Below are 12,091 nucleotides of genomic sequence, written 5' to 3'. Positions count from 1 at the left end.
TGTTCAATGGTGTAGCCTATCAAATGCAACAAAGCGACTTTTCTTTTCAAAGATGTTGGGCCGGGGTGGGAGTTGGGGGATGAGATAGAAAACACAGACTTCTCTCAAGACCTTTTGGGAAGGGGCTCCATTCTTTCGCCTATACTGACACCTGACGCGCGCTCCTGTCCAGGTGTAGCGTGGCGGTGTAGCATTGCTGCGCTGGTGATGGGGGTGAAGGCAGGGCGCTAAGCCGGTAGCTGGCCAAGAAGGTACAGACCCAACTGCAGTGCAGAACCCGCCGACCTCGCCCCAGACCGATTCCACAGTAATCCATCGCCCGCGCAGGCGCACGACAGCCAGCGCCAGGCTGGAGGGCCACACCGGATGTTCTCTTAGTGCCCCGGATACGACTGGGTGGCGGCGGTTGCCAGGCGACGGGAGCTTCTCTGTGCCGCCGGTGCTCGCGAATGGAGGTGTAGAACTCGTTATACATTGCGGGCCTTGACCGCTGAGGGTCGTCTTCTCCGAGTTCCCACGATGTTCTTCTATCTGAGCAAGAAAGTGAGTTTCCTCGGGGCCCGCCGTCGCGCCACCTCCATCACCGCGGCCGCCGGTGCCCGCATCCTCCCGGGACTGCAGACAGCTGCTTCCTGGCTGAATCTCCATCTCTCTGTCATCTCTTTAAGTGGGTTTTTGAGCCCGATAGTCCTTGGCCGAGCTAGTTTTTTAAGGATTCTTTCATATTCCTGTCCTGCCTAAACTCTTTTGAGTGACAGAACGTGACCACCAGTCGCTGGTGGGTTTTTCCTCGGCCACTTGTTGATCCAGATGATAGATGACCACAGGCTGCCCGCCAGAGGAAAGAAATTATAAGTATTGTGTGGAGAGAAAGAGAGTCAGAGCAGTGATGCGGACTTAGGTCTCAGTTCCCGCATTTTTGAATCTGTGAGGTGGTTCCCTCCTCTCCTCCCCCCTTTGTTTTCTTGTCACTCACTCTCCTTCCTTTATGTGCACTTCTTTACTGAATTCCAGAACCTGTGACTTTTGGGGGGGGGGAACACCCATTTTTATAATAGCTCATTCCCCCCTCCTCCCCAGGGAGTTACTCTTTCTCTCTCCTTTCATCCTCCCTTTTTGAGACAGAGTGTTGTGTAGCCCAGGCTGGCAAGTAACTTGAGATTCTCCTGCCTCGGTCTCCCAAGTGTTGGGATTGCCAGCGTGGGCCACAACAGGTTTATGCAGGTTTCTTCTTGGAAGAGATTCATCCGTCTACATCTCCTGGTTGGTGACCTTCCCAACTCCATCGTGAAAAAGCAACTAGGTCACTACGATTCTTGTTACAGATTGCTGTTCCCAACAACGTGAAGCTGAAATGCATATCCTGGAACAAGGACCAAGGGTTCATAGCTTGTGGTGGTGAGGATGGATTGCTCAAAGTGTTGAGATTAGAGACACAGACAGGTAAGTGATGGTCGCCAGTCCATGTGTGAAGCTGGTAGAAAAAAAAATGGCTGGTGTTATTTCTTCTGTGATTTGTCATTATGAAGTTTTAACTCTTTTTGAAAAGAAACTCAAGTATTTGCTGGTGACTTTTTCCAGAGTACCTTTGCAATAATGGGCAGAGAATGTGTAATGTAAATATCAGACAGTTTTTCCTGAAGCTGTCCTTTTCACGTTCTCTTTAATCACAGTTTTGCATTTCTTTGACCTCTCTAGGGTTGCTCTAGATTGGAAAAAAAACTTAAAAAGTTTATTATTTATTGTGAGTGTGATGTGTGTTGATAAGCATGCGCCACAGCCTGTGGGGTAGAGGTCAGAAGACAACTTTCGATAGTTGGCTTTCCCCTTCCTCTGTGGGATCTGGGGATTGAATGCAGGTTGTCTGGCTTGTATGGCAAGTGCTTATAGCTGTTGAGCCATCTCGGTGGCTCTAGGTTGAGGATCTTGATAGTACTAATGTAGTTTGGGCATCAAGACGGAGAGACGCAAGGTGAAATGAATGTGTCACATGACTGGTGAATGACTTCCAGCAAGTTACTGATTGTCTTTGAATTTTGACTCTTCTGGAAAACGAGAGGGAGTCGGCTAAGCTACAATTTTAGGCTTGGTATGGCATCATCTCTCCAACTTCATCGGCCAGAAGGATTACGGAAGAGATAAGAACTGGGCTCCACGCTGCAGAGTAGATCTGGGAAGACATAAAAATTTGATCTTTTGTAATGCTAGTGCTGTGTACTTTGTACTAGGAGCGCTGGCTTACAGCTCTTACTGTGGGATAAATCACATTTACTGGATATTTGCCATGTTTCCGGGTGGCAATTTGACGTTAAGTTGTTTTAAGAAGATGGTATTTGAGATGAGAAAATTGAAGCCCGGGTCAGTTAATAATTTGCTCAAGGTCTTGTGGCTAGTAAGTGACAGGGATCAGATTGGAAAGACGCTTGTCTCACTTTTCAGTCCTTGTTTTCCGCCTTTTGTATAAATGGCTTCTGGATAGACTTAACCAAAAGGAGAACGATAGCTTTGCTGTACTATATTTAATAAAAGGTAGATCCCCTAACTCCCTGCAGTTTCTCCTGGTGTAGCCCTGCCCTGGCCTTAAAATGTAGACCAGGCTGGCATTTAACTTGTTCTTCTGCTTATGATCAGCAAAAGGCAGAGGTCTATTTGGAAGATAGATGCTCAGTACTAGTTAAAGCTTGGCTTCTGACTTGTATTGGGACCTCCCAGTTCTTAGATTTTCTTAACTGTGTATGAAAAGAAAGTGCTTTTTCTGCCTGTTGTTTTTTAAATATATAAGTATGTAACTATGTGTGTATGCATTATTTACTCTGCTTAAAATATATAACACATTTTAGTTATATCAAGAAATGCGTTCATTTTGTTTACCCTTAAAGGGTTATTATTATTTTGAGACAAAGTTTATGTTGCCCAGGTTGGCTTTGAACGCTTAGGCTCAAGCCATCTAAGCCGTCTTCTTGCTTCTATCTTCTAAGTAGCTGGGGACTGTATCTGCTTTGCAAGTTCATTTAGGGAAGGCTAAAAAGAAACAAAATTCTTTTCCTTTTTTTTTGTAAACCTAGCAGATAAGAGGCAGAGGCAGGAGGATTATAAGGTTAAGGTCAAATACAGAAGCAAGGCATTGCTTCAATGAAACACTATCACCACCGCCACCACCACCACCATCACCTTTGTTTTATGACTGAACTTTTGATGAGCTGCAGTTAGCATGTGGGAACCAGAGCAATCCATGAACTTAGTGAGAAAGCTGGGAAGCAGATTCTTAGGAAGTTTGGGAATGAAGAAAAGTGTTGGTTTTGTAGTTTAACAATCATGGTGGATAGTGTTAAGAGACAGATATAAGAAATATGATTGGGCGGTTGTAATTGTGCCATTGTATTATAGTTAATAGTAACAGTAGACACCCACCAGACCCGCCAGTAGCAATCACCAGATATTGCATATGTACTGTGTACCAAGCTCTGAATTGTTCTGAAGTTGTGACTTTGTGATTATCGTGTCATAGCTCATCTGAAACAAAATATCTCACGGATCCATATCCTTCTCATAACCCACGATATGTTAAAATCTTGTAATCTTTTCCTTTTATATATTTAACTATAGGCTTTTTTGCTTGTTTGTTTTAGATGACTCAAAATTGAGGGGCCTAGCAGCCCCTAGCAACCTTTCCATGAACCAGAATCTTGAAGGGCATAGTGGTAAGTAATTTAACTTTTTAATTTTGTCATGTTTGAACAGCATTTAGACATTTATGTCATCATCTACTTAATGTATATGTTAAAATATATATTTAATCAAATGCTATTATTTGGACAATAATAGTATTGAAGTAATCATTTTTATTGAATCATGTTCCAGAATAACTCATTTTGACAGAAATTAAATATCATCTCTGATAAACCTGAAAAAAAAAAACACCTGGCTCTTAGTTTATACATTACAAACTTGTGTTATTTATCTGTGGGTTTTTAAATGTATATTATTCTCTTGAAGGATCTGTTCTGTGATTCCAACTTAAAGGAGACTAAAAGAATATAATACCTGAAAAGCCTTGGAAGACCCTAGCGTGAGAAGGAAAGTCCTATTCAGGACAGTTTCTAGAGAGCTGATGATGTTTAAATGGGCTGTATTAGATGGTGTCTCTCCAGTGTTAATTTCTTAATTTGTAATGTGGGTTGTAAAGGGAATATCATTAGGAAATACACACTAAAGTGTTTAGGGATAAGAAAATGGAACCAGTCATTCATAGAACATAGAGCAGTGGTTCCCAATCTTCCTAGCACTGTAACCCTCTAATACAGTTCCTTATGTTGTGGTGACCATGACCCCCAATCATAAGATTATTTTTGTTGCTACTTCATAGCTGCAATTTTGCTACTGTTATGAATTGTGATGTAAACATCTGATGTGCATGATGTCTGATATGTGACCCTGTGAAATGGTGTTTGACCTCTAAAGGGGTTGCCATCCACAGGCTGAAAACCACTGACACATATTGTAGGTGGAGCGGCGGGCTGTGTCCAGCGGCGGGCTGTGTCCGGCGGCGGGCTGTGTCCGGCGGCGGGCTGTGTCCCGCCCTGGCGGCTGGCAGGCTGCTTGTCCTCCCAGCCACCCGGCTAGCTTATGCCCGAAATAATCACATGGAGATCTGTATTAATTAAATTGCTGCCTGGCCCATTAGCTCTAGCCTCTTATTGGCTAATTCTCACTTCTTGATTCAACCCATTTCTAATGATCTGTATGTCACCATGAGGCTGTGGCTTACTGAGAAAGATTCATCATGTCTGACCTGGCAGCTTCATGGCGGGCGGCTCTCTGCCTGCCTTCTTCCTCCCAGAATTCTGTTCTGTCTACTCCACCCACCTAAGGGCTGCCCTATCAAAAGGCCAAGGCAGCTTCTTTATTCAACCAATGAAATCAACACAAATGCAGAAGGACCTCTTAGATCAGACACAGAGGCTGAAGCTGTACCCAGGAGTGTGGAACAGAATGGAAACTGGGATGGAAGGAAAAGAGAGAATAAAATATGGGACAGACCAACCAAGAGCAAACAAAATACCCCAAAGGACAGTTCGGCATCCTTATGACGTTTTATGCTTTTAGGCCAGTTTGGTGATGATGCCTCTATCTGCTCCACAGGAGCTCTATGGCAGCGCTGTCAGCTAGGAGAGAGGCCTTTGGAGGTGTGAGATGGGTACATATGAAAGAATATTTGCATTGTTGCAGACAGTAATATCAGCAACTGCAACACATGAATATTTTTATATTTATATCTTACTTAATACTAAAGACGGACTGTACGCTAATATATTGACATCCTCTTGGTTTTCATTTACACAAAGGTACAAACTTGAAATGAATTATAGACATTTTAGTTTCTGAATTGTTATTTTAATGTTCTAGGTGCTGTTCAAGTTGTAACATGGAATGAACAGTATCAGAAGTTGACTACCAGTGATCAGAATGGGCTTATCATTGTCTGGATGTTGTATAAAGGTATATTAGGAGAGATGCTTGAAAAATTATTTTACTGTTGTGTGTATGCACATTTGTGTGAGTGTATGCACGCTCGTGTTTGTGTGTATGCACACTTGTGTATGGTTACCCCAGGAGGTCAGAAGAGGATGTTAGATCCCCTGAAGCTGGAGTTACTGGCTGTTGTGAACTGCCTGCTGTGCATGCTGGGGACTGAACTCTGGTCCTCTACAAGAGCAGCAAATGCCCTTATCCACCGGGTCACATCTCTAGCCTGTGAGAGCTGCTTACGTTTTTTAAAATTACACTTTATATGTCTCTCATTTGTGTATATGTGTGCGCATGCACATGTACCACACATGTGGCGCTTGGAGGACAATTTGTGGGAGTTGGTTCTCTTTACCATGTGGGACCCCAGCATTGAACTAAGGTCGCCAGCCTAGACAGCAAGCACTTTTACCCTCTGAGCCATCTCGCTGGCTCAGGAGGGCTGCTTTGATCGTTCACAAAGCAGAGTCTGAACAGCGTTTGGATGGGGAAATAATATCTCTGAAATAGACTTGTAACCAGCAGAAAGAGTTCATCCTGTTCCTTTGATCTGTGACCCTGTGTTAGGAAAATGAATCAGGTGACTGCTGACATTGCCACAATGAGCCGAGACACTTAGAATAGTTTCCATATGAAGCAATTCCTTCCCCTCGTTTCCAATAGGAGTTATGCCTGTGTGGTCAGCTGGAGTTAGTATTAGATAAAAACACATTTATGAAGAAGTCAAAGGCAAGACTGCCTTTATTGTATTTCCTGTATTGAGCCTGTTAGCTTTTTTTTTCTTTTGTGGATTCAATTCCTCTCATCTCTGATGAATGACTCACAGTTTCTGCCTCTTGTCTCAGAGAGAACTCCAGTGGAGGAGGATGGGGTGGGGCGCATGGAGGTTAGGGGTTAGGGGATGGGAGAGGAAGAGAAGGATTAACTTAGATGGGTCTCTATTACTGGAAAAACAGCTCAGTACTTATTCTTTTGGAGACTAGGAAAGGCTTAGTTAAATATGTACAGTTGTAAAAAGATTCAGGACATCCCTTCTATAAATTATTATTAAATATTTATTTTTAATTATGTGCACGTGTGCCCACTGGATGGGAGCGTGTGCTCGTGAGAGTGGTTGTCAGGTCCCTCTGGAGTTGGAGGTCTAGGCGGTTGTGAACTCCCTAGCATGGGTGCTGGGACTTGAACTTGGGTCCTCTAGAAGAGCAGCTGTACATGCTGTAACTGCTGAGTCATCTCGCCAGCCTCCCATTTACCAATTCATTACTACAGTAGCTTTTGCTTGAGCTTCACTTTGAATTGTGTGCCTCTACTTATGTGTGTGTGTGTATAGGCACAACATGATACAATGTATGTGCTGAGATAAAAGATAGCTTTCGAAAGTCACTCTGTCCTGCTGTGTGAATTCCAGGGATGGAACACTGGTCCTCAGCCTTGGTGGCAAGCACCCTTACCTGTTGAGCTATCTCTCTGAAGTCATGTGAAAACAATTTCAAAAGCAGGCTGGGCGGTGGTGGCACATGCCTTTAATCCCAGTACTCGGAAGGCAGAGGCAGGCGGATCTCTGTGAGTTTGAGGCCAGCCTGGTCTACAAGAGCTAGTTCCAGGACAGGCTCCAAACCTACAGAGAAACCCTGTCTTGAAAAACCAAAAAAAAAAAAAAAAATCCCCCAACCCCCCCAAAAAAAACCAAAAAACACAAACAAATAAAAAAACCAAAAGCCCAAAAGAAGGCTTAGAGTTTTAAAATAATAGTCTACATGTTTTAATGGAATATGCTTTTATTTTAATCATAATTAATGATGACTCATAGAGAGCTCATGCATATGTGTAAAGCTGTTATTGTTACTTTTTCCCTCACTGTCTGAAATTTATCATTCATGGGAAAATCTGAGCTTTCAAAAAATCAGCTATTTTAACCCTGAAAAAGCAAATGAAATTTCATTTTCTTTTTAAAAAATTATTTAGTTTATGTGCATAATTGTTTTTCCTGCATGTCTGTCTGTAAGGGGGTTGGATCCCCTGGAACTAAGGTTACAGGCAGTTGTGAGCTGCCATGTGGATGCTGGGGATTGAACTTGGGTCCTCTGAAAGAGCAGTTAGTGCTCTTAACTGCTGAACCATCTCTCCAGCCCCTGTAATTTCATTTTCTTAACTGACAAGAAGAGAGAAATAAAAATAAAAGATGTATATTTGTTGTATTTTCTATGATAATTTTGGAGTAATTAGGAAAAATACCTAATCAAACTTTTAGTTTTGCTCACGGTGGGTTTGAACACTTTAAAGTTAAATGCCTTACATTATAGACACCTTTACAATAATTTATCCAACAGTGAATTCTTAGAATGTTAGCAACTTTTTATTTTTTTTTTCTCAAACAGGGTCTTGCTATATGTAGCCCAACCTAGCCTCAAACTTTTGATCCTCCTGCCTCAGCCTCCGAAATTCTGGGATTAATGGTATACAGGATAATACCCAAAAAATATTATCAACCCTTAAGTACCAAATGAGAAATGTGAAAGTTTTTTTCTCCCTTTGATTTTTCAAGGCAGTGTTTCAAGACAGTGTAGCCCTGGCTGTCCTGAAACTTACTCTGTAGACCAGGCTGGCCTCAAACTCAGAAATCCTCCTGCCTCTCCCTCCCACGTGCCAAGAGATGTGCGTCACCATGCCTGGCCCGCTAAGTGTGCAGGTTTTGACTTGTAGTTTTGTTTGTTTTTTTTTGACTTGTCAACACAGGCTCTTGGTATGAGGAGATGATCAACAACCGCAATAAGTCGGTGGTTCGCAGTATGAGCTGGAACGCTGACGGCCAGAAGATCTGCATCGTGTATGAAGATGGAGCTGTGATAGTCGGCTCCGTGGACGGTAATGCAGCCACTGATTGGGAAATAGACTCTGAAGAAGAAAGCACCTGTTCTATTACCTGGTGACATTAGGAACTACCGTGTGGCTCTAACAACTCGCCTTGATTTTCAGGACAAGTTTATTGTTTCAGTGTCCTGCAGTGATATGGAAAGCAGGTGGATTAATTTCCCAGTATCATTTTAAATATGATCTTCAATCAGTTAGAGTGTATAGAAATGTAGATTCTGGTTTCAGAGGGATAAAATTACAGAAATCTCTCCTTTCAGCTGAACAGCATGCCGTTGGCATATTTTTTAGCCTTAGCGTCACTTCCTTTCAAATTATAGTACATACATAACACTGGGCCTTCTGTGAGCCTGCAACTTGGTTTTAATATAAAAAAATTCTTACGGAAATTGTTTTAAAATAATTTTCATTCATTTATTTATTTGTGTGTGGTTATTGGAGTAGTCCAATGCTGCTGAGCCTTGAAAGCAGTTGCTGTAGTTTGGGAATCAATGGCACAGCTGGGAGACACATCCCTGACCTAGATCAGAAGTGATCATAGGAAAACAGGCAGTCACGTATCAGCGGTCAGCGCTACAACAGGGAGCATTCATGAACCTGTGGAAAATCACCCCACACAGATAGGGAGAGATCAGGGAGGGCTTCCTGGAGGAGGGGATGCATGCTGATGCATTCATTAGCCACAGGTAGATGAGTAGAATGTCCCAAGGCTAAGGAATAGCTTGGAAAAACAATTTCACCCAACACACTGAAAATAGATGTCTCGGAGACAAAGGCCCATGGAAGTAAAGACTATCAAAAAGGAAGGGTGTGGTCCAAAAGACATGAAAAGCTTAGAATAAGACCCATTCATTGCCTGTTGGCTTCAGCAACAGGCAGTCATGGCCTCCTGTACTGGAGGCATCAGTGGAGGTGTGGAGCAGAGGCAGACAGGGATGGCTAAGGGGTTGAGAGGACTCTTAGGAAGGGAATCTGGCGGTACTCCGTAAATAGTAAGCACTGTGGCTGGGAGGGGTTGGTAGGAATTGGGCCGTAGTAGAGAGGAAGTGGAGGGTTGAAGGAAGGGCTTTTTGCTTCATTCATTTTATGTGAGATAATTAATAGTTTGATGCACATTTAAAAATTTATAAGAAGGATCGGAGAGAAAATTGAAAGGAGAAGAGAGAAATGAGGGTAAACTAGAGGGAGATGTTTGTAAACCTGGGAAGGGTTGACGGCCCAGGTGGAAGGATTGGCCGCAGAAAAGCCCATCTAAGGAGCGCCCTTCTCATTGTGTCGGCACGAGCAGAAAGGTTGGGTTCACTTAGTTCTCAGTGCTTGGGGATGCAAGCCGATGAAGATGTGCTTTTGAAGACTCGCATTTCTGCCTAGAGTTCTGCCTAGCTGATTTCATAGCTAGGAGTTAGGCCCTCCCTGCCTGGGAGTTTAGAAGAGATGGCAGAGAGTTTGAAACACCGCTGCTGTCTAAGGTTTCGGTGGTATCTCGCTTTTAGAAGTGCCAATAAATATCCCTTGACCAAATAAATTGAATGGTTGCATGACTGACGGCTGTGAGGAAAATGAGAACTCCTTAAGGAAACCAAGATTCCAAAGTGGGGTTGGAAGATCACGGCTCTGAGCTTGCCGTAACCATGGCTGTGTTTTGTCGTAGGGAATCGGATTTGGGGAAAAGACCTGAAAGGTATACAGCTATGCCATGTGACCTGGTCTGCAGACAGTAAAATCTTACTTTTTGGAATGGCAAATGGAGAAATACATATTTATGATAATCAAGGAAATTTTATTGTAAGTATATATATTCATTATTCTATTAGTATAATTTTATATGGTTATTTTATGTCATTTATATATGCATGCTCTTACGATAGTTACAATATATAGAATTTTTCTTGTTTTAGTTTTCTAATCATTAAATAATTTTAAAAATTAAAAGACAAATCTTAGATTTTCTTGAGTGTGTGTGGTGCCGAGAAAGGGGCTGGCCCCCACAGACTCATCTGTTTGAATGCTTAGTCGCCAGGGAGTGGAACTCTTTGGGAAAGATCAGGAAATGTGGCCTTGTTGGAGGAGGTGTGTCACTGGGAATGAACTTTGAGGTTTCCAAGCCTAGTGTGTCTCCCTCTGCCTGGTGCCTAGGGATCAGGATGTAAAACTCTTAGCTCCAGTACCATGCCTATCTGCTTCCGGCCATGATGACCATAAGAGCTGCTTTGGTCGTGGTGCCTCCTCACAGCCATAGGACAGTGGCTAGGGCAGGGTGGGGCTAGTCGCTGTTGTTTTGAGAGGGTCTTACGTAGACCAGGTTGGGGTTTGTTGCATCGCTGAATTTTGGATTGTCCTGCCTCCACCTCCTGAGTTCTTGGGTTTATAGGAGCACCCTTCACCATGCTCAGTCTTTTGCAGACATTGGCTATAACACAAGGCTTCTTTTTTTTTTTTTTTTTTTTTTTTTTTTGGTTTTTTTCGAGACAGGGTTTCTCTGTAGCTTTTGGAGCCTGTCCTGGAACTAGCTCTTGTAGACCAGGCTGGCCTCGAACTCTCAGAGATCCGCCGGCCTCTGCCTCCCGAGTGCTAGGATTAAAGGCGTGTGCCACCACCGCCCGGCAACACAAGGTTTCTTGAATGGTAAGTGGGCATTCTTTTCTACTAAGCTACATTCCTAGCCCAAGTGCAGTTCCTGTAAGGCGAATTAACATAGCAGAGTGTAGACTTTAGTCCTGATTTCCTGTGGCTGGATTGGACAAGATGACAGTGCATTGGTGCTGAGGGATAATGAGTAGGATGATACGCTGCGTTGTTAAGTTTTTTTTAAAAGGCTTCTGGTGCTTAAATCAATGTTTATATGCAGGATGTTGTAGGAGACTGTTTGTTCCCGGCTGCTCAGCCCTGAAATAACCATATAGAAACTGTATTAATTAAATTACCCCTTGGCCCATTAGCTCTAACTTCTTATTGGCTAACTCTTACATCTTAATTTAACCCATTTCTATTAATCTGTGTATCTCCATGTAGCTGTGGCTTCCCGACAAGTTTCTGGCGTCTGTCTCTGGTGGTGGCTCCATGGCTTCTCCTTACTCTGCCTTCTTTCTCTGAGCATTTAGTATAGTTTTCCCCTCTTAGCTCTGCTCTACCCTATCACAGGCCCAAAACAGCTTCTTTGTTAACTTTATTAATGGTATTCACATCATATAGAGGGGAATCCCACATCAGTAGGATACCACAGATATTTTTGTAGTAGCCAGAACCTGTTTGCTAAAAGAATGGTAACTGATTTACTGCATAAGGGATAAAAATCAGTTTCTAGGAAGAAGGTAAAAGCAAGTTAGCTTTAGGTAAAATGGTTAGTGTGTGGGAATCCATTCAGCCAATTAGCTGTTGCAGGACTGGCCCTTTGGGCATGGTCTGAGTTGCTACGTTCCAATGATAAGCTACAAGAGAAAGTGTGCTCACGCTGCTGTTCTGGCTCCCCTTCAGGGAACTGAACCCTGGTCTACGCAGACTACACCCAAAAGGCTGGTCCCCAAAAGCTAATTGGCCGAATGGAGTCCCACAATAGGTTAGTGTTGATTGTCAACCTGGAATGACCTAGACTCACATCGGAGACAAAGCTCAGGACATTCTGGAGAGGAATTACAGAGACTGAGGTTAGCCTTTGAGGGTGTCTGTGAGGGATTGGTTGTGTTCATTGATGTGG

At 43.1% G+C, this 12,091-nt stretch overlaps 1 protein-coding gene across 2 annotated transcripts in view; it reads left to right on the top strand.

Annotated features, from left to right (window-relative positions):
* The first annotated feature begins 399 nt into the window (after nt 1-399).
* The window catches only part of LOC142842217 (WD repeat-containing protein 35-like), a 33,077-nt gene continuing 21,385 nt past the window's right edge, over nt 400-12,091 (top strand). For both annotated transcript variants that reach the window (XM_075959080.1, XM_075959079.1), the window contains exons 1-6: nt 400-543; nt 1,326-1,443; nt 3,630-3,701; nt 5,407-5,499; nt 8,263-8,391; nt 10,049-10,182. In XM_075959080.1, the coding sequence (XP_075815195.1) occupies nt 520-543; nt 1,326-1,443; nt 3,630-3,701; nt 5,407-5,499; nt 8,263-8,391; nt 10,049-10,182 (570 nt within the window). In that variant the 5' untranslated portion in view covers nt 400-519. The remainder of the gene's footprint in view (nt 544-1,325; nt 1,444-3,629; nt 3,702-5,406; nt 5,500-8,262; nt 8,392-10,048; nt 10,183-12,091) is intronic.

This window comes from Microtus pennsylvanicus, unplaced genomic scaffold (genome assembly GCF_037038515.1).
Source record: "Microtus pennsylvanicus isolate mMicPen1 unplaced genomic scaffold, mMicPen1.hap1 Scaffold_278, whole genome shotgun sequence".
NCBI classification, from domain to species: Eukaryota; Metazoa; Chordata; class Mammalia; order Rodentia; family Cricetidae; genus Microtus; species Microtus pennsylvanicus.
This window is presented reverse-complemented; position numbering and strand designations above follow the sequence as displayed.